The sequence below is a fragment of the Equus quagga genome, chromosome 15, assembly GCF_021613505.1.
Source record: "Equus quagga isolate Etosha38 chromosome 15, UCLA_HA_Equagga_1.0, whole genome shotgun sequence".
In the NCBI taxonomy this organism is placed as follows: Eukaryota; Metazoa; Chordata; class Mammalia; order Perissodactyla; family Equidae; genus Equus; species Equus quagga.
Window position 1 is genome coordinate 55232432 of NC_060281.1, and position 22927 is coordinate 55255358.

Below are 22927 nucleotides of genomic sequence, written 5' to 3' on the forward strand. Positions count from 1 at the left end.
TTCTTAAACCCTGACCAAAAGTAGTCACTATTCAGGAGGGAGGAAAGACGATTTCAGGAGCTTCCACTCAGCCCATCCTACTGTAAGAACTTCTACCACAGATGGGAGAGAGCTCTATCAATTGCTAAGCATGTCAACATCTATACTTTGGGGATTCCATAGACCCACTGGACACACTATGAGACACACTTGGCCTTTTATCACCTTGCCCCCATCTTGAGTGCTTGGTATCAGTGTCAATTTGGTCCCCATGTGAATCAGCCCTTGAAAATCTGGTGATTCACTTTCCACAGTGTGCTCATCCTTGGGTAAATGGCTTTCAGTCCCTTGGGGGATGTTTTGGGGAACACTTATTGTAGATAATTTGTGGTAGCATTGCAGGTTCTTCCTCAAGGGACTGTCTATCCCTCAATTGGTGGCCCTGGGTGTGAGGTTACTCTTATTAAGGCAGTTAATGTCAGCCTTTCGATCATCAGTTCTTCTGTTTGTTTGCATTTATGGTTATTCAAGGCAAACAATATGCTTAGGACACACATCTGCGTCACCCTTAGGAATACTTTATGAGCCTGCAGGCCAAGACAACCTGGTCGCCACTCTGGCTTTGCTGCTAGTTATGGTAATTACATCCACCTTGCTTCTGTTGGCTAAATACTGCCACTGGGTTTCTACTATTCCGGAATCCTATCACCCTGGTCATCCCTAATGATTATTAGGAATCCTAGTTCCATGGAAGCATCTCCTACTACAGCCTTGGCTTACAGAGAACACCAAGCTTCTCAAAGATACCAATGTCCTTGTCACCCGTGTATTCCTCATTGCCTTTTTGAAGGCAGTATCCACCCTGCCTTCCCAGGGAACATAGTCAGGTGTTGGGGTCTTTGTTCTCAAACAATAAATTTATTCCAAAAATATCTCCCTGAAGCTTCTGATCCCTTTCTTGATATTCTGTCCAGGCCATTTGCCACCTCTACTTCATTTACTGTAGGCTTTCATTGCATTTAAGCTTCAAGGAACTGTCTCAGCAGGGCTGTAGGTGTCCTCACCTGGCTACTAAATTCTGAGTCATGGAGATTGCTCCTAAGTGATTGAATCCTCCCTTATCCAGCTTATATCTTGTCCCCCCTCCCCCTCCCCACCTAGTCCAATATCTGCAATATCCACTCCTGAATTCTGGCATGTGTTCTCTCAGTTGCTGCCAGTTCTTATCAGCTATATCTAGTGATTCTTTGGGTGACAAAACTGTTTCCTCCCAGAGAAAGGACTGTACCTCCCCACTCAGGTTATACTGAGGGCTGACCCTCATTCTTCATTTGTAGTCTGGAGGCAATGAGGGGAGGTCTGGGTAGATCTTGAAGACAAGCATGATCTAGTCACGCACCTGTCTCTGATGAATTTTTTCAGGGTCTTCAAGGGAGGGGAGGTTGTCCTCCTTGAACAAGGGGAAGGGGTTGCCTCCACCAACCCAAAGGGCTCAAGGGAATTTAGCGGTTCAAGGTTCCTAGGATCATCCACACAACTGTCCCTTTCCTAGATCTCAGGGTCCTTTTCCTCTCTGATGAGGGCCCTGACTTTAGCATAGAGACATGTCAAGGATATACATTCAATCACCTTTGCAGCTCTGCCACCCTAATAAGAAATCCTGAACCAGATGTTTAGCTGTCTGTCCTGCAGCTGCAAGAGATGAGGGTCCCTGTAAATGTTGATATGGAGTCTTTCCAGCTCTCACAGTGAGCCCTGAGCTAATAGCTGGCTGACCATGAAAGTTAAGGGAAAAAAAAAGCTATCAAATTCTGTTATCCCTATAAGCACCATTCCTACCACTCCTCCTTTCCCATTTAAGCTCCTGAGCTACCATGCAGACTAATGTTTCATCTTCATCTTCCCCCCACCACCGGTAAGAAGAGCATCAGTAACTGTGATAACACAATACAACAGGAGGTATTCCTGTTTCCATCTGACTACTGAATGACCCACGTCCACAGAACTCAGGGCCTGCATTTGAGACTTTCTTGTTACACCAACTTTCTTAGCTTGGTTTCCCCCAAAAGCATAACCTAAGACAACTACTTGTATGTCACCAGGTCATTTGGGAAGTGATCCTAATGAAAAGCAGTGAGGAAGTGGGGAGAATGACCCCAGAGTGTGTACTGAAGTTGCTGCTGTGGGCGACCAGAACTCACTTTCACCAAGACCTCTTGAAGGCACCCAGAAAGGCCTTACAAAACTGTCTTGCTAAAGGGTAAGAGGCAGGAGACTTTATCCATCCATTCCTGTCACCTGTTGGTTGAAGGTTGATGCAGGAATGTGAACTCACCAACCCCTCAAAGCTGTGCATGGTGTGAATTGAAAGAGCTACTGTTGGTGGCATCAGCCAAGTCAGAGGAGCCTCAGGGCAGAAAGCAAAGCAGTCTGGTAAATGCTAGAGAAGAGAATCTCTCAGGGAAGTGAGTGGAAGCTTGCTTGAAACTGTTCTTCCAACCAAGTCAGAAACCAGAGCGATGCTCAGAATATGAGTCAGGACACCAAAGGCTTTTGACACAATAGGACTATTCATTTCGTAGAAGTTGATAATCAACTCATAGCTGCACATTTTTAATTTTGTTTACCACAGCGATTATCACAGAGTAAATGCGCTGTAAGGTAACGGAATCAGTGGCTATTAAACACCTACTCTCCAATAAGTACTACCCCCGATACTCTCTTGTACATCTCACATTTGACATGTAAAAATATTTCACTGATTGTATTACTTTCCTAGGACTGCCATAACAAACCACATGAGTGGTTTAAACAACAGAAATTTATTTCCTTACAGTCCTGGAGGCCAGAAGTTTGAGATCAAGGTGGTGGTAGGGATGGTTTCTTCTGAGGTCTCCCTCTTCGGCTGTCTCCTCACCTGGTCTTCCTTCTGTCCATGTCTGTACCCACATTTCCTCTCTTTACGAGGACACCAGTCATACTGGATTAGGCTCACCCTCATCACCTCATTTTAACTTAATCACTTCTTTAAAGACCCTATTTCTAAGCACAGTCACATCCTGAGGTCCTAGGGGCTAGGATTTCAACATACAAATGTTGAGGGGGACACAATTCAGCCCATAACATTGACCTTACACTAAAAAAAAATTATAATATTATATTAAACTACGTCTTATTTGAACTAATACAAAAATTACCCTGGATTTCTAAAGATCATTTCCTATAATAATAATATAATATTTCATATCTTTATAATATAATATATAATCTTATATTATAATCTTATCTTATAATATAATATAATATGTCTTATCTTTTGATAATCTTTGATTATCAAAAAGGGTCAAAAGTCATGTTGATCTTTATGACTAGATTTATGAAAATTATTAATGACTAGACCCCACTTATCTAATTATAGTAACAAAAATAAGTTTGTATTTTAAAAAGTGGTTTAAACCCTTGTGACAAAGATGTAAATAAACATAACTTTATAATGAAGCACTGTCATAGTTGAAATTGGGATAATTTTAGAAAGTAAAACTTTGATTTTTTCTTTGTACATAAGAAATATCTCTGGACTTCCAGAGAGAATTACAGGGACATTTAATCCAGCTGTTTTTTTTATGCCCTATTATTTTATTTGTCCTTCATGTACATGAGAAATCTTAAAATGTGCATAGAACTTACACTTTATTTAAACATTTAATTCTATGCTATTTTTAGTATTGTTTTCTTTTTCATAGTTCAAAACCAATTTCAACTACTTTCTAAATATATTTGCCAGTCAGTGTGGAATTGACAGTAGTTGATAGATACAATCTATGGAAGGATGGGATTTGCTGGTAAAGAGGAAAATGATAAACTAGCGCTTGGTGAGGTGAGGTGAATTTTCATAGATCAGCTATTAGCAGTTTTCCCATTTTAGTTATACTTTTAGAGGTCGGTATATTAGCATTACTGTAGATCTGATAACCGACTTGTCTAATGGCTCTGTTTATTTTGGTTGACTCTGCTTGGACCACCCTTCCCTCCCCATTTCCCCATTCCAAACCACCTCCCCCGCAATTTGAATCTTCCTCATCATTTAGGTTCTGCCTTCCAAAGGAAGCTTTCATAAACCACTCCAGCCAATATTTTACTTCTTCTGAATTTCCACACTATTATCTTAACACTCCTTTATCACTTAAATCTTAGTCATTCATTCACCAAGTATTTATTGAGTGCAGACTACGTGCCAGGAACTCTGTTCTAGATGATGGCAATACAGCTGTGAATAAGAGAGACAAAACCCGCTCTCATGGAACAAATGTTCCAAAGGGGCAAGAAAGGTGGGGGAGACATAAACAACAAATATGTGGGAAGTCATCATAACTGCCACGAAGACAAGCAAAGCCAAGTGAGGACGGTGTGCGTATGTGGGAGAGTCAGCTCTCCTAGATAGGGTAGTCAGGGAAGAGCTGTCTGATCACGTTACATTTGAGCAGTGACCCAAACAGAGTGAGGTAGCACATCCCGTGGACATCTGGGAGAGCAGTGTTCCGTGCAGAAAGAACAGTGAGTCCAGAGTGCTGATGCTTGGTATGCTTGGAGAGGGTTAGATGGGCTTTGAATAGTAGCTGTCAAGATCTTTCTTAGAAGCCATGGTAAGGGTTTTGAACTTCAATCTGAGTAACAGGGTAAACCATTAAAAGTTCTGAGCAGAGGAATGCTATATTCTCTTACAGTTCTAAAACGATCTAAAAGTTCTAAAAGGATCATTCCAGCTGCTGAATGAATTTCAGATGTAAAGAAATAAGGAGGAAGATGACCTGTTAGAAGGTTACTGCAATTATCCAGGCATGAGTGAATGGTACCTTAAAACGCCTCTTGTATAATGAGTTGTTTTATACTGACATCTACCTTTTCATGTGAATCCAAAACTCCTGGAGGGCAGGGAGTTCGTACTTCTAATTTGTGGATTACGCATATGACCTATGCATATGGCTATTTAATAGGTGCCTGATAAATAACTGTCATTTAAATGTCTAACAGTAATGTTAAATGCACGTTATTCACCTAACAGTATGGCATTATCGAAAGACTTTGTCATTTACTATTTCTTTATGAAATTTAAATTCGCTGAGCCTTAGTTTCCAAATTTGTGAAATGCTGATAACATCAACCTAACCAGGTTGGTAAGGATCAAATGAAAACGCTCAGCCAGACCCACCACTTCCAGTAGGAGCTAACTGCTGTGCTTCAGTATAAACCCTCACATCCAAAACAAAACACAGATGCCGCCCTTGCTGTAAAACGTCTGTGAAATTTTAAGAGCTGTACTTAACCGACTGGATTCTAACGTATATGAATCCAACTCTTCCTTGCTGGGTAGCCAAAGCATGCACTCAAAAATGTTCCAGCTTCCTTATAGTCATCTCTGCCTTCCATATCAATTTGTGTTACCTAAAAGCGACTCATCACCTATCCTATCTTGGTCTTTACATCATTACAACTGTAGATGTTGTCCTAGATGCAGGGTAAATGTTTGGGAGTTTTGATGGCTGGTCAAGCTATGGGATTTACATTCTGAGCAGTTAAGTGGCACTGTCAAAACAAGGCTGGAGACACTTTCGTCATGTTGCAAAGACCGGGGTTGCTGTAGCTACAAGCTGAATTATAACGTCAGAGGAAACCCAAGTGTTCCTTCAGCCCACCTACACCGGAAAGCAGGTATGAGGCGGGCGAGACGCAGAAGCAGAGGAAGGTAAGGCGACTGATCCCTCTCATTTGGATCTAGTAGAGGGAAGACAGAACCGCAAGGGTTTCTACATCAGGTTCAACATTCTCCACCTGGCCTCGTTCTCAAACTTCAGAGCAGGGCCTTTCACGTGAAGGTCTCCCCGTGGGGCGTGGGCGTTCACCCGGCACAAGGGACGGGGGAGTACCCGGCCGCCGGAACCCGGGGGGCTGCAGAAGCTCACAGGCTCAGGAACAAGGGGGCCCCAACAGGAGGGTGAGAACATTAGACCCGACGGCGCCCGCCGTGCCTTCGCCAGCGTTAGCAGGCAGAGATGCGCGGTCCTCGCACCGCGGCGCCCACCTCGGCCGCGCTGTTGCAGCATCCTCAAGGGCACAGAGCATGCGCGAGAGGTAACCGTGCAAACACCGCCCGCGGCCGGAGGCCGGCGAGTGGGCGGCGCTGTGCAACTGCGCACGCGCATGGGGACACATAGGCGGAAGTGGCGCGCGGGCGCCGGGGATGCGAGTATCCTGCGAGGAGGCGGCCGCTGCTGTGGAAAGTGGAGGAGTGGGTGAAGAGGAGAAGCACCAGGAGGTGATGGCGACGCGGCTGGGGAGGGGGAGACGCTGCGTCTGGCTGAGGCGCCATCCAGGCTGAGGTCACCCTTCCAGGTGACACACCGGCTCTGGAATGGATGTGTCTGTCCCTTGGGCCCTTCGCCGTGTTTGGGACCCAGACTCCCTCTCCCCAGAGAACGGTGACAGTGCCCATCTTCCTTCTCCATAGCGAGCATGCGGGGAGAGGATGAGGTCGGGATGGAGGGCACCGGTGACTTTCTTTTTTAAAGGACGGGAACCTGCTGGCACGGTTTCTAGGGAGGAGCATCTGCTTTTCCTCTCCCCCTTTCCGCCCCCGGCTGGCTCAAATTCCCTCAGGCTCCCGTCTGTGGACCCGCAGGCATGAGGCCACTTTCAGGGGGTCTTTTAGGCCACCTAACCTGTGGAGAATTGTCAGGTTCACCGAGACTGCATTTTAGTTGAGTACTTCCGGGTTTTGCATTAGCTAGCGTACTCTGGTTCTCTGCTGTCCGTTTGATTTGCACTGCAAGGTGATTGTTCTTGCCAGGTTGTTAAATTTATGTCGTAGACTTCCACTAGAAGTTCTGCAAATTCCTCCAGTCTTTACTGTTTAATTCTCTCCCGCACCTTTTTATTTTTCTTTTAAAGAAAAATTGAAGGCGGAATGATTTGGTGTGCTAACAGAAGTTTTGTGGTTTTTGTTTGTTTTTTACTGTTGGTCATAGGCATTTTTTCTATAGTAGAATATCAGAACTTTAGAATTGTTTTTTGGATAAACGTTTTTCGAAGTGAATTGGGATAGTTTGGGACTTGGAAGGGAGAGACAGCAACATTTGGAAATAATTTAGATGTGTTATTTGTACTTAATTTCTTATTATAGATATTAAATCCTAATTTTAGTTTTCTCCTTTAGAAAAAAAGGAGTAACCTTTAAAAATTAGCACACAGTTTCTTGAATTTTGTGTAATGAAGTATGTACAAAGAAATAGGCCAGAATCTTTTCTGTTTTATAATCATACTCCATAGGTTATGGTTAATATCCAGAGTCCAGTTAATCTAGGTATAATAGAAATATTATTTGTAGTATTGAATGTGACAAAATAGGGAATCAAGTTTTTTCAGGTTACTCAGACTGTAATGACATGTTTTTCTCATATCTTACCTTTTTGTAGTGGGAGACTTTTTTTCTGAAGGTTGGAAAAGACTAGATTAAGAAATTAACTGAAATCATTTTGACTTCATTAGATGATTGTAAATTGTTATCACAAGTTATTTATAATTTTTAAATTTCACTGTGTGCTAGAAATGCTACCTTTTTATTCCATCTTAGCAGTTATTTGTACCTTCAAGTAATTAAAGTTGAATATCTCTACTGACTTTAGGAAGAGGCCTCAGGCAGTGATTCACACCTGTAGGTTTTTTGTGTATTGGTTTCAGGGGTTTCTATGAACTTCTAAAGCAAAGCAAAATGTTGATCATTTAGTTTGAAAGTTAATTTTAATTCTGTGCCTTATTTTTTTTCCTGCAGTACAAGGACATTGGCCCAGTTTTTTCAGGTGGTAATATCAGTTATTAACGTATCCAAAGGAAGGGATATGGCAAACGTGCTGGATCCCAGTTATTAGGTATCAGAGCTCACAGTGTCTTCCTTCATCACTCGCTTCATCTGACCAGTGATGTTCTGATTCCTAAAACTGCATTCTAAATGCAAGGCTTTAAAGGTCAGGTTTTCTTGTGCAGGTGCCTCAAGTAAGCAAAGGAAATGAATTTATTTCCATGTTCATTTCAGATGCTTTGTGGTAAATCTCAGGAGAGATGTCAATATTTTGGCTTAACTCCGCATGTCTAGCACAGATATGTGGCTCATAAGATTGGCTCATAAGTGTGTTAGAAATGGGAAAGTGTTGGAAAGGAGCAGAATACTTTTGATTAAATGGTGTTTACTAAAGTACAATAGAGTCATTTAATATCTTACACTTTTTGTTATGTTCTAGAACATCACATGAAGATGATGTCTCTTCCCTTAAGGATTTCATAAGCTTGTAGGAGTAGCAGACATAAAAACAAAAAAGATATACCATTGTGATTTAGGTATTTATAAAAATAGGTATAAAGTGCTATGAGAGTCCAGAGGATCGACCAACATGTAATTTATAGGACCTTAATGAGAGGTACACCATGGTCAGAATCCACGTTGAGCAGTGTGAAAGATGGATCAGAAAGGGAAGGAGAGATTATTAACAGTCTAGTAATCTAGGCAAGAGAAAGTGGCTGCTCGATGGTAGTGTGAGAAACAGACTTCAGGTATATTTGTGGATGTAGAGTCAAGAGGAATCTTGGCTAAATGTAGAATGTGAGGAAAAAGAAAGAGTCGAAAATAATTTCCGGGCTTTTAGCTTGTGTTTCCTAGTAGATACTCTTAAGTGAGATTGAGGATATAGGAAGAAGAGCGGGTTTGTTTTAAGGGGAAAATAATGAGTTCAGCTTTGGACACTTTTAAAATGAGGTGCTGGTGGATCTCATGAGTAGAAACATCAAAGAAGCATTTGAAATATAGATGTGGATCTCAGATGAGAAGTCTGGGTCGGAAATCCAGATTCATATTTCCACCTGCACATCCGAGGGGTGAATCTGCTTCAGCACACCATGTCACCTTAGCAATGTTTCCAAAAAGTAGAATAATGATAGCTTACGTTTATGGAGTACCAGGCACTTTTACATTTATTTCATATAGTCCCAACAAAAGTTCTATGATCGGTACATTTTCTACCTCCGTATGAAAGATACAGAACTTAAAGTTCAGAAATAATTTGCCCGAGGCTCCTCAGCTAATAAGTCATAAAGCCAGGTCTTGAACTCAGATCTGTCAAAATTCCAAAGCATGGAGAAAACATCATGCTGTGCTGCTTTCTCATAATATTAGCTGTAATTTTATTGAGTCATTACAATATGCCAGGCATCTCACTAAATTGCAGACATCTCAGCAGAAGGTGATTCCAGGAGAAATTTTAATACCAATAAAAGCAGGAAAGAAAGGTCTTGTAGAAGTTTTATTCTCTCTGTGTGTATAAATGTATAGTAATTATTAGTACTTTTCTCCCAACCTCTGTTTAATATAAGATTTTTAGTTTTACCCACAAGGTTTGCCAACACCACAGTATGTTTGAAAGATCTTATTCAGGCAGAGGGTGAGTGATTGCATGCTGAGGTTTGAGGGCATCCAGAAGAAGGACCAGTTTATTTGGTTCCCTGGAATGCTAGGTGCAGGGTAGGCCAGATAGCAAAGACGTAGACACAAATAAGATTTGAGTCTTGCCTTTCCACTTCTCTTCCCTCCCAACTGGGGGAATTAGGAAGGGTGTCACAAAGGAGGGAATGTTAAAGCTCGTCTTCAGATCCTGAGCCAAAGCAAAAAGATGTTCAGGCTGAAAGAACATGAGCATAAGGCACAGGTGTTTGAGAGTCCGTGGTGTGTGTCAGGAGTGGAGTAGTAGTCCGCTGTGGGCGGTTTAGTGCTGGACTGAAAGAAGTGGAGGGAGAGGAGGCTTCAGATTTATTTGCGTGGCAATCTGTATCCATGCCTACACATATGGAAAATAGTTGCTAAGTTTTTTGTTCTACATTCGCAGACAACGTTTAGGGAATATCATTTCAAGCATGGTTTATAAAAAAAGTCAAATCTCAAGGGTATCCTACAAGATGACTTAGGAAGTCTTGCTCAGAGATGACAATGATTGAAAGGTAGTAGCGGAAGCAAGAACAATGTATAAAGAAGAAACAGGTAAAGGAAAAGAAATACAGTAAAACTTCTTAAAATTACACATTTTCTGTGTGGAAATATGGCAGGTACCCTGTAAAACAAATGTTCTTTGATACCTGAGTGTTGTTCGTTACAAGTCGTATTCAGGGCCTTGACCCCCAGCTTAAATTGCTGAAGCGGATCTCTGTGAATCAGCAGAGTAGAGGGAACAGGAAGAGTGACTCTAACTCTTGCCGTTTTAAACCGTCATATGACAGTTTCTTTTAAAGACTTCCAGAGCAGAGTTCACTATCAGAATCGTCCTTCTCTATCCTCTTCCTTCAACTAGAGTCTAAATTTTAGTTCCTGCTGGCATTGTAACAGACAGCGAGTCTTTTCTAGGAGGAGAATTTTTCCTTTATAAGTTTGTTCTGTTCCTTGTTAAAAGTTCTTCCGCCTTTACGTGGAATTCCTTTTTCAGTTTAAATAAATCCAAAGAGAAATAAATTGACAGTCATCTATGGAGCTTTCATGATTTTTTTCACAGACTAACAAAAATGATGCGTTTTCCAGCTTTTTACAATCCCAAAGACTTATTTATTTATTTTTTTAAAAAAGCTTTATTAAGGTATCATTGACATACAGAAAAAACACCGCACATGTGTAATATACGCAATTTGATGAGTTTGGACATATGCATACACCTATGATACTATCACCATGATCAAGGTAATAAACATATTTATCACCTCCAAAAGTTTCTTTGTGTCCCCTTTTGTGTGTGCATGTATGGTTAAGAACACTTAACATGAGATCTGCCCTCTTAAATTTTTAAATGGAGAACGCCATGTTGTTAACTATAGGCACCATGTTATATAGCAGATCTCTAGAGCTTATTCATCTTGCGTAACTGAAACTTTATACCCATTGAACAGGAACTCCCCAAAGACTTGAAATTAAAGTGCAAAATTCTCCTGCAAAAGAAGAAAATATTTTCGTTACCCAAAGGGATGCTATTAGTAAAGCATATCATCTTTTCTATAGTCTCTGATAAATCTAGCTCTTTAAGTAACTTGGAGTTGTTTGACTTTATTTTAAAATGTCATTAACAAATGTATTTTACAATTGTCTTAGTATTTAAAGGAGCATTAGTTCTTTACTCTTCTGCAGTTAAAGATTGACTTTAATGTTGAAGATGTTATGCATGAACTATCATGGGCTTTAAAAATTATATCCTCCCTACATATAAAAACATAGTAAAGGTATATTTGCTTCTTTAATGGAATAAATACAAGGCTAGCTTCTGATTTGCTGCTCTAGAAATAAGAATGGTATATATTTAAGTCAGTGGTGTATGTTGGTCTTTATCAGGTGAAGAGATGTTATCTACAGGAGAGTAGATGTACTGTTTTTAGTTGATCCGAAGCTTAAGTAGGGGAATTAATATATTAATATCCAGGGAGAATGAGACTTACCTGTGTAATTACCTGTGTAATTTGAAATATTTGGGGTGTAGTACTTTATGATCTAAATATTTTGCTTTAATTGCTTATTTCCTTCTCTAGGACTTGGCCCAGCAAACAAAAGAAGGACTGAACAAAGGAGAGGAGACCAGCAAAGATAACTTTGGAAGCTCTGAATGCAGCAGAACAGGAACAATGGATCTCAAGTTCAACAACTCCAGGAAATATGTTTCCATCACTGTCCCGTCCAAAACCCAAACAATGTCACCACACATCAAGTCAGTAGATGACATTGTAGTCCTTGGCATAAATCTCAGCAGATTTAACAAACTTACTCAATTTTTCATATGTGTTGCTGGAGTTTTTGTATTTTACCTAATTTATGGATATTTACAGGTAAAAAATGGTTATTTGTTTATAATATTTAATTATTTATAACAGTTGAAGTCAATATGAGCACTTGCTAATAGTTTTGTCCAAGATATTTTCCTTTATAGGATACCAACTTATTTGCAGATTTGAGTGTTTTAATATAGTAGTAGAAAAGGGCTTCTTAAGAGTAAGTGCTGAAAACAGCACAAAATTTCAGAGTTAAATAGTTTAAGTGGGGGTAAGGAGCAGAGATAATCTTAAAAAGTTAAAATTATGAAAAAACTTAAAATATTTAACAAAATGTAGGTAATAATTTCAACCATATATTAGTTTCTAAAAGAGAATGATTCAAGTATTGGTTGGTATTTTGGAATATAATTCTCCAGTAAAACTGAATGATAGCATAAAAGCCGTATTCTGGTTCATTCTTGCTTCTTGGAGCTCAATAATACAAGGTGATTTTTGCAAAGGTATCTTTTTCCAAGGGTATCTCTTTAATCCTGTAATATTTGAATCATTCTTTTTTTGGAGCACCTATTGTGTTCTCATTCTTGTTTGTTTCCTCTTCTAATCTAACTTTGCCCAAACCTTATTTTTCTCTGATTTTTGCCTGTGCAAAAATTTTCTAACATTGCTGCAATTTATCTTATATTTGCATTGTATTATGGGATAGTTGTATACATTTGACCAGCAACAAATTCTTGACCTCCAAAGATATGAGCTGGATAGGTGAGTATCCAGGCTAGTGTAAACAGGATGTTTGAATGGGGACTAATACCATTAATGGGCAGTTTATTAGTGATTATTTTCAGCCGTTACCAACTTTGCTTTATTTATGCATCTCCCTAACATGAAAGAGCATTTTATAATTCAAGAAAAGGAACGTGATATGTTTTCTTAAAACACAGATAATATTTCTGGTATTCTTTAGTGTTAACCAGTTAGAATAATTTTAAAAATTATTGTACTCTTTTCCATTATAGAGATGAAATATAAAAGTAAGTATAAAAAAAGATGGTAGAATTGTGACTATTCCTTAGCTTGTAAACATGCTATGAAGAGTATTAGTGTAAAACAAAAACATGAGTTAAAAATATTTATAATTATAACTGATTTCTCCACTAGAAAGTGATATAAAAATTCAGATATCACAATGAAGAACAATAAAACATAGTAAACTTAATCAAATAAAGGTTGAAATTTCTTGTTGAAAGTCATTTTTTTTTTTTCTCCTTCAAAATGCTATTCTTACTGGGGCCGGCCTATTGGTCTAGTGGTTAAGGTAGGCGCACTCTGCTTCAGTGGCCCAGGTTCAGTTCCTGGCCATGGACCTCCACCACTCATCAGTGGCCAGGCTATGGCAGCAACCCACATACAAAATAAGAGGAGGATCGGCACAGATTTAGTCAGGAGGAATCTTCCTCAAACAAAAAGAGAAAGGTTGGCAGCAGATGTTAGCTCAGGGTGAATCTTCCTCAGGGGAAGAAAAAAAACATTATTACCAAATAGCTTGGGAGCAAAGCTAGCCATTGCAAAGGAAAATGAATTTGAAATTTACAAATTTCATTAATTTTTTCTATTTGATTAATCAGAGCTCTTCATTTATAGCTAATATATTCAAAGTTTATTTTAAAATTAGATAAACTGCTGATGATTATGTTTGTAGCATCACTTTCACTTTGTGACATTGCTGTTACCTATAACTGCATATTAAAATAGTTTAAAGCAAAGGGTTGAAGTTTTGTAATGAAGTTGGCTATATATATAAGGTTCAAAATTTATTTAAAATACAGTTGAAATATATATTTGAGGGGAAGTTTAATTTATTCAATTAAACCAGATAACTTTGTTAGAATTCCCTCTTAATGACTTGTTAAGAGTGGCTTGTTGTTGCCACAACTAGAAGGACCTGCAGCTAAGATATACAGCTATGTACCAGGGGGCACTTGGTGAGATAAAGCAGAAGAAAAAAAAGAAGATTGGCCACAGTTGTTAGCTCAGGTGCCAATCTTTAAAAAAAAAGAAAAAAAAAGAATGGCTTGTTGACAATTAATGTTACTTCATGATACAATGTTGTATTGAGGCAAAGTAACCATCCCCCGCCCCCCCCCCCCAAGAAGAAGTTTTATATAGTCTATGACACAAGTATTCCAAAAAATAGTATTACTGATTTGAACTGATTGTATTTCTATAGATAAACAAGCCTGAAATATGAGACTTCTAATGAAATGTGCTGTTTATATAGTAAATGAGTTCTTCGATCAGCCATCTTTCTCATTGTTTTGGGCAACTCTTAATTTTGGTCTTTTAAAAAAAGAGAAAAGCATGGATAACGTGGCTTCCTAGCCATCCCTCTCCCCCTCTGTTTTTCTGCTGATGGTTCTACCTGGAAATCTAGTGTCAGTTCTTTGGAAAGGTCTCCTCGCTTCTCTAATTATACCTATGGGAAGCCTTGTGATTTTGGTGTTTTTTGCTTTTTATTTGTTGTTGTCATGGTGGTGGTTATTGTTGGGGGTGAGGCCTAGCTTCTTTTAAAATGTTGTGCTATAGGAATTTTTTGAGGAAATTGGTCTGCCCCTAGAACTTAACGGTATTTATGTGTCTTTTGACAGGAATTAATATTTTCAATGGAGGGGTTTAAGTCCTATGGCTGGTACCTTACTTTAGTGCAGTTTGCATTTTACTCCATATTTGGCCTAATAGAACTTCAGCTTATTCAGGACAAAAGGAGAAGGTATGTGGTTTGTTTGTTTTTATTTTTTTGACAGTTAAGTTTACTAGTAGTAGTTAAATTTTTTTTATATTTTGGGCATATGGAGTATATTATATGTGAAATATAGGTTTCCCATTAATAAAACATATCTAATACCCCAAAATTTTTATCAGTGTAATCAACTATTAAAAAATATTAAAGTGGCTGGCCCGGTGGCATAGTGGTTAAGTTTGCACACTCTGCTTCGGTGGCCCAGGGTTCACAGGTTTGGATCCCAGGCACAGGCCTACACATTGCTCGTCAAGCCATGCTGTGGTGGCATCCTTCATACAAAACAGAGGAAGATTGACACAGATGTTAGCTCAGGGTGAATCTTCCTCGAGCAAAAAGAGAAAGATTGACAACAGATGCTAGCTCAGAGCCAGTCGTCTTCACACTCACACACAAAATACATTAAAAATGATACTCCCGGGGCTGGCCCCGTGGCCGAGTGGTTAGGTTCGCGTGCTCCGCTGCAGGCGGCCCAGTGTTTCGTCAGTTCGAATCCCAGGTGCGGACATGGCACTGCTCATCAAACCACGCTGCGGCAGCGTCCCACATGCCACAACTAGAAGGACCCACAGCTAAGAATATGCAACTATGTACCTGGGGGCTTTGGGGAGAAAAAGGAAAAAAGTAAAAAAAATAAAAATAAAAATAAAATGATACTCCCGTTATACACTGAAAAAACAGATCTCCCTTTAAATGTAATGTTATCAAATAAAAAGCTGTAGTTTAGACTCAATAGTAATAATAATATCTTCTTAAAGCAGGAGAAGGTAGTCAGATGTACATATGAGTACATAGGTGTTATAAATTTCGCTGAAATATGTGTGATTACTGAAAGATTTACAGTTCTACTAATATCAAAGTGGTAAAATGAAATATCAATACCTGTTTTTATAGTGGTCTTTAAAATGTATAGTTAATGTTTCGTTTTGTGGGATATATTCCACTTAACACTGTCATGTTTATGATGGCCAGTAGCTGTGTTTGCATTCTTAGAGAAATTTCATAATGTTCCTTTTCATTATCAAAACTAAAACTAAAAACTTTCATTCATCAAAACTAAAAGAACTTGTTTGAGGTTTGAGAAATATCTTGGAATATTTTTAATGGCATATAGAACAATATGCAATAAAAACCTAGTCTCTTCCACTCATATGTGGAAGTTAAACATGTAGACAAAGAGAACAGATTAGGGGTTTCCAGGGGAAAGGGGCGGTGGGGGGTGGGCACAAAGGGTGAAGTGGTGCACCTACAACATGACTGACAAACAATAACGTACAACTGAAATTTCACAAGGTTGTAAACTATCATAATCTCAATAAAAAATTTAAAAAAAAAAAACCTAGTCTCTTATGACAGAAGGTGGTTAGGAATTTGAATGTAACATTTTCTTGGTAAATATGTGGTTATCCTGTTATAAGGCCCTAATATGTGAATTTTTCTAGTATATATTAGGCAGATCAAATGTAATAAGGAGCTATAATACCAAAATTCTGTCTTCATTGATGTTAATGTTTAATCCTTTAATAAAAATAAAAAATTTTCACACCTACTTTTTTTTTCTTACATGAATGTTTTTGATGTTTTTCTGAAGGTAACTCTAAAATCTTAAATATTTAAATCTGTACACCAGTGTTTCTTCACAGGTCTAATTTTACCTCTCAACCTCTCTTTATTGCCAGTAAATTATTAAAGGATGATATTAAAAAAATTTGAATCTGAGGATATCTTCTTCATTATTTTCATGCTCTGAGACTCTACAAGACAGCCATAGGTGGTAGAATAGAAAGTAATTAAATATATCTGTTAAGACTAATATATAAGGAAGTCCAATGATTCGTTACCCAGTGCAAACTGCTGGGCCTTTGCTTGTAAAGTAGAAGAATAGAATGCTGTCTTTATTAAATGAAAAGTGACACAAGACACTACATCTCCAGCCTGTTAACTTTCAGAAGGTACACCTCCCCCTCAGCCTTGCAGATGAGACGAGATGGGGAGTGGGCCGCAAGCTGTGTTTATCCCCTCTTTAAACCACGTGACCATCACGTTTAAAGATAAAATCATTTGTGCTTGATTTAAACATAAGTGAAAGATTTTGGTAGCAGAATTTCTAGATCTATAATAAATATAACATGAACTCAAACTTTTCCATTCCAAGGCACATTAAAAACTTTTGTAGAAAAAGTCTTTAAAGGTCTGTTACAATAAAAATATGCCCAATCACATATTTCTGGATGTATTTCTGAGTATATACCTCTCCCTGAATTTAAGTGGCACTGCTGTTTAGACCTTTAGTTAGCCAAACTCTGCTTAATTTTTTGCTCCCTATCTTTATATGAATGCCAGTATACTTGAGAGAGTACAGGATTTGGAGTCAGAAAACATGGATTCGAGTCTTGTCACCACCTCTTATTAGCTCTGTCAAGACTTCAGAGAAGTTTCTTAAATTCTCTGTTTTATTTTGGGGATCAACTGTGGTAATGTGTGATGAAGCACGTTGGAAACTGTAGGACCTACATATACTACTACTTCCTTTTCACCGAAGATCACTTTGTAGCTTTATCATTAATTGATATGAATTTTTAATAAGGGAGATCTGTCAAATTGGCTTTAAAGGGACATTTTAAAGTTATAATTTTCCCACCGTATCTAAAGAAGTAAGCAATCAGGGTATTAAAATAGAAGCAGTGAGAATCCGAGAGGCAAGAGGATGAAATCTGACTTCCTCGTTTTAGCAGTGGGAAGATGGGGACCTGGAGGAGTGCCGGGATTTTCATGAGGCAGGTTACCCTCAGAGTTGGGCCCTCTTGAGTTCAAGGTTCCTGAGTTTCAGGCTGGTTTTCTTTCTACCTGTACTAATGCTGCTTTTTTAATCATCATTCCTTGCGAGTTTTCTGACGAATTTTTATTTTCTGGTCACTGTTTGCCATTCATTTATGAGGAAACTTGACTACTGTGACTTATATCGTTACCTGGAGAAGTGGTGCTGTCCTCCTTTACTGATGATCTCCCACTGAGGGTTAAACCCTACAAACAGCATGAAAATCAGTGTTTGTGTACACTGCTGCGTACGGTCGTGCCAGATTATTTCCATGTGGATTTTGAATGTTGACCACGGTATTAGTAGTTAAGTAGGAAAGGCCTCCAAATCCAAATGGAAGTGGAAATGATGCATTTTTATTGAATTTTTTCCAGTAAATTATTTTGCCTTATATCTAGCCATATAAAAAATACAGAAGAATGTTGTTGCCTTGATTTAAACATGAACACAAATCTCAAAGTGGAAACTAGATGTAAGTTTGCAACATAATCTGATTATGTGAATAGCGCTTCCTGGCTTAGTCACACCAGTGTACAAGATGATTCTTTTAGACAATTAAATATCTAGTCAAAGTGAGCATATGCTTGCAGTTATAGCTCAAAATTCTAAAGATGCCAAATTAAGAATCTCCTTTAGGAAATCCAGATAGAACCCAAAGTAAAAGACTTGGGATCATGAGGAGAGAGACTCCTCAAGTGAAGTTGATTGTTTAACACTTTATAAAATATGGAGTTGGGGTGAATCATAAGATGTTCTGGTAATAGAAATCCCATCTAGAGTTTAAACCACTGTGGACTTTTTCTAGAGAAATTCTGCTCAGGTTATTCTAGCAGAATGGACACATGTATTTTTCCTAATGCTAGATGGAAATGTTAGGAAACAGAACAAAAAATTTAGAAGTTAAAAATTAGGTGACTTTTACGATAATAGAGGCCAATATTTTTTAAAAATCAACTCTTTTTTTCTAAATTTAGTCAAGGTTTTTTATGTAGCTAGGCCTGCTGTTGAAAACCTTTTACCGGCATTTATACCTTCAGTAAGAATCTTAGTAACTCTCAAATGCCACTCTTTCACACAGTTGAGAGTTCTCGCTTATGATTGATTAAATCAGGGTAAATTTTTATTTTTACCAACATTCTTTTATACAAGTGAACAGTGTTATAACTTCTAAAATAGTGATATTTTACCGATATTTCTAGAAATATTAAATTAGAAGAGTAACTAGACATTTACACACTGTAAACACGTTATCTTACAATAGTATGAATTGAGTCCCAAAATGAAGATTTTAAAAATTGTCTTTTACAGAATACCAGGAAAAACCTACATGATAATAGCTTTTCTAACTGTGGGTACTATGGGGTTATCAAACACTTCCTTGGGCTACCTGAATTACCCTACCCAAGTCATCTTCAAGTGCTGCAAATTGATTCCTGTTATGCTAGGAGGAGTTTTGATTCAAGGTATAGTAATGATGTATTTTCCTACTGTTTGAAACTAATAGGATATGTTATGGCATCTAGCATTAGGAAAAACATTAAACTTTGATTAACATTTCTAGTAAACATTCTAGATATTCTAACAATTCTGAGATATATAAAAATAAGCTATTATAAAAACTCTGATACTTCTGTGATATACCTCAGTCTCTGAAATCAATAATTTGGGATCGGGGAAAAATAACAGTATTTTGTTTTATTCATTTAGTCTAGAATGTGCTGCGTTTCTAGAAGTGCTGTATTCACATACTGAAGACCTAGCTTACAAGTGCCTACAAAGCTGCTTTTTCCAATTCTTTCATTCTTCTGCTCTTCAGGCTTCTACTCTCTACCTCCATTTTACAAATGGACAGTTCTCATGTTGAAGCAAAGCTTAACCTGGGCAGAACTGCTTTTTTACCAGCTCTGCTGGCTTACTGACTTCCTAGAGCCCCAACTCAGTTAAAAGCTATGTGGAAAAAAGTGAAAGCGGAGGCAGTGATGGTAACAAGCAGTGGAACAAGTTTTCGTTGCTGCTGTTCATATAACTGTCATGAGGAATAGTCATGTTTTGATAATCAAGTGTTTCTGTATCACGAAAGTTCTGACACAGCCTGACTTCATTTTATGCATTAGATGCCTTCCCCAAAAAAGCCTTTTAAAATGAAAGTGTGTATGTCAACTACTTAAATATAACTTCAGAATAACTCTTCACACAGGAAAAAATATTGACCCAATCCCTATTAAAAATCACAGTTAACATTGTGATGGGCTGGGCACATATAATATTTCCTTACAAAAAATTACACTACATGATTTCATTATTTAAATGTGGATATTTTAAGATAAGTTAATTGTCACCAACCTAGAAGTTATCTGATTATGGTATGTACAAACAAATAGTTATATAGCCTGATAATTACTCTGGTTACTTTGTAAACTTAGAAACTATAAGAAAATTCATAGCCTTGTGTTATACATAAAGTAAAAGAGGCACTAATTTCTACAAACTTTTTCAGTGTTCATTTACTCACTACCGTAACAGATAAAGTAGAATTTCATATCTAACTTACAAAGATGTATTGGTGCTCCTTGGTAATTTAATTTTCAGAAGCACCCCTTTGGTGACTATGCCGTGCCTTGACTGAAGTGTTCTTCCTGTATTTTTGTCATCGGGTGTAAAAGCAGGTCCCTGCTCTACTTGGTTAAACATGTAGATCTAAAACTATGCTGAGAGAGTATTTGCATGAGGTTGACGTCCACTTATTTTACACAGGAAAGCGCTATAACGTGGTAGACGTGTCTGCTGCAGTGTGTATGAGCCTTGGTCTAATATGGTTTACCCTCGCTGACAGCACGACTGCGCCAAATTTCAACCTGACAGGTAAGGAATTTTATTGTATCCCAGATTTTGTAGGCATTTTGGTTTAGAGTAAGAATTTTTACAATTTCATAAGGATTTTAAATGATGATGTGACACCTGTGAGTCTCATACCTAACATAAAGCTTTCAGACTTTCCATATGAGATGCAGTAAAAATATTACAACTCTGGAAATATAACGGTTGTTTTAGTACTCTTGTATTTTGACATGACAAGGGGCTGTTTGCCCTCTCAAAATCTTCTGTTATCAAGTACATAATAGATCAATTTCGTATAGGCTAAATTTGAAATATACACGAGTTATAGGAGAATCACAGTGGTAATTTTTTTATTCTCATTTTTTTAAAAAGTTGAAATTTGCACATTTACTTGTCATTGTTTTAGCTAAAGAAGGAAAGTTATGCTGTTCTTTAATATTAAACTATGTAGTAAAAATGTGGTCGTAACAAAGTGTTTAGCATTTTCACCATAAATAGTTTCCTCATAGTGTGCCATGTGGAATTTTGTAAATTAAATTTAGATTGTTCACAAGCAGAATAGGTATTATAGTATGTTTAGAATTAAATAAGAATAAAAACTGTGCGTTGGGGTCGTTTTTATTCTAAAGACCTTACAGAAAAATTGTTTATGTATACAATGTGTCGTCTTAAACTATTTAGTTTTACTCATGAGATTATTTTAGTATTATCCCATCTCCTAGCCTGACAAATAATACTTAAAATATCTAGGTCATCAAAGGAACTCTGAGAGAACAAGGGAGAAAAATGTGTATATATGTATGAGCAAGTACAAAGTATAATTGTGAGAAAAAACAGTTATGACGTAATGAAGACAACCATTTACATCAGCTTTGCTGTTCTTACTATGTTGCCTTCCTCACCTGGTTAGCAAAGCTGTGTTAATGGATTTAAATGTAACCAGTTCAGCCTCTTGGAGCAGCCCTTGGACAGCTAGAAGATTCTGGGAGAACCTGTTAGGTCTATTCTTTCACCTTTGGTCATTCGGAATGCAAGTGGTCATTACTTCAATGAGTTTTACTCTGAGAAAGCTTATCGTTGCAGCTGTTTCTAACATGGGTTAGATTCTTCAGGAGCACTTCGTTTTCGTGTCAGCAACTCTAAAAGGAAGATTATATTTGAAAACTGAGGGAATTAACTCTTCTACTTATGAAAAAACAGCTTTAGAGAAGGCACAGAACTTGCAGTCAGAGATTTGGCTTCAGATTCTGTTTGAATCACTTAAACATATAACCATGGGTAAATTGCCAGACTCCTTTGTGCTTCACCTATAAAACAGAATGATGGTGACAGCTCGCCTCACACAAAGATAGCAGGAGGATAGAGTGAGATGATGGAACAATGGGCCATATGTCTGGTGAGGTGGGAGTAATGGTGGTGATGAGAATGATGGAAAGAGGTGGTTCTATAACTTCTCATTATAACTTACAGCCCTTTCTGGGTTCCCTGGAAATATTTTTTAAGAGAATTAGCACCTAACCATACTTCATGATTAGCAGTAATTGATGAGCACTCATCACAGTCCCTCATCTATAAGAGTATATTTTGTAAAGGAGATTAGAGTACTTATTAAGATGGTTATTTAAGATAGACATAAACAATACTTTGAATGTGTAAAGTGAGTATGTCAGAATTTACTTATTCAAATAGATGTCTACCTTTAAAATATTCCCCTTAGGATGCAATTCAGGTGTTTTCATGCTGTTGCCATTGTTCAGAACATTTTTGGAATGTCTTTGAATAGCATTTTAGGAGTTAGAACATTGTTGTTTTCAGGGTCTTCAATAACAACATGTCTTTTGAGGACAGATTTGTTATTTGGAACAAGTAAAAGAACATTCAGAATCAAGTTTGGTGAATAAAAATGTTAGATTGAGTAATAAGTACCAAAGTTAGATGCTAAAAAGTTAAATTGAAATATAAGTATGAAAACTTGAAAATTCTCAATTAAGTGCATACATGTGTCCATGTATTTTTCTGCTACCTGTGATTGCTTATACAATCATGCACCACGAAATGACATTTTCCTCAACGATGGGCCACATGTACGACGGTGGTCCCATAAGATTTAATTCCATACAGCCTCGGTGTGTGGTGGCTGTACCATCTAGGTTTGTGTAAGTGCATTCTACGATGTTCGTACAATGAAATCACCTAACAACGCATTTCTCAGAACCTGTCCCCATCATTAAGCGACACATGACTGTATTTTGAAAGAAAATAGAAGGAGAAAACTCTGTAAGCCCAGCAGAGTCCCACAGATGTAACCAGGGCTGCTCTTTATTCTTTCTGTAAAGCACCGTGCCTGGTGACCAGTGCCCTAAACACTTACAGTTAATAGCATGCTTCTCAGGGTGACGTCCACGTTTGTGAGTATGTTGACTTCCAGCTTTGTTTATACCAGTTGTACCTGTTGTTATGATTATGCAATAGTTAAATATTACTTAAACTATTCAGAAATGAGTTTGAAGAGAGAAAAAATTGTTTCTGTGAAAACTAAGTTAATTGAAACAGTTGACAAGGTAGTAAAATCACCATTGAACTAGGTGTGGGTGAAACAACTATAAGCACTGAGGGAGCTCAGAAAAATCTGAAAAGATTCTGTACTCCAATTGTTT

The 22927-nt window shown here is 38.0% G+C and overlaps 1 protein-coding gene across 5 annotated transcripts in view; it reads left to right on the top strand.

Moving 5' to 3' along the window:
* Positions 1 to 6166: 6166 nt before the first annotated feature.
* Positions 6167 to 22927, top strand: part of SLC35B3 (solute carrier family 35 member B3) — a 37765-nt gene continuing 21004 nt past the window's right edge. For 3 of the 5 annotated variants that reach the window (XR_006885374.1, XR_006885375.1, XM_046640640.1), the window contains exons 1-5: positions 6167 to 6292; positions 11581 to 11874; positions 14463 to 14584; positions 18741 to 18895; positions 20187 to 20294. Coding sequence is in view for 3 of the 5 variants with exons in the window: in XM_046640640.1 (XP_046496596.1) it covers positions 6218 to 6292; positions 11581 to 11874; positions 14463 to 14584; positions 18741 to 18895; positions 20187 to 20294 (754 nt within the window). In the remaining 2 variants the exon portion in view is untranslated. Of the gene's footprint in view, positions 6370 to 6390; positions 6508 to 11580; positions 11875 to 14462; positions 14585 to 18740; positions 18896 to 20186; positions 20295 to 22927 lie in introns of those variants that run through there. The other 2 variants (XM_046640642.1, XM_046640641.1) reach the window with 2 other exon arrangements.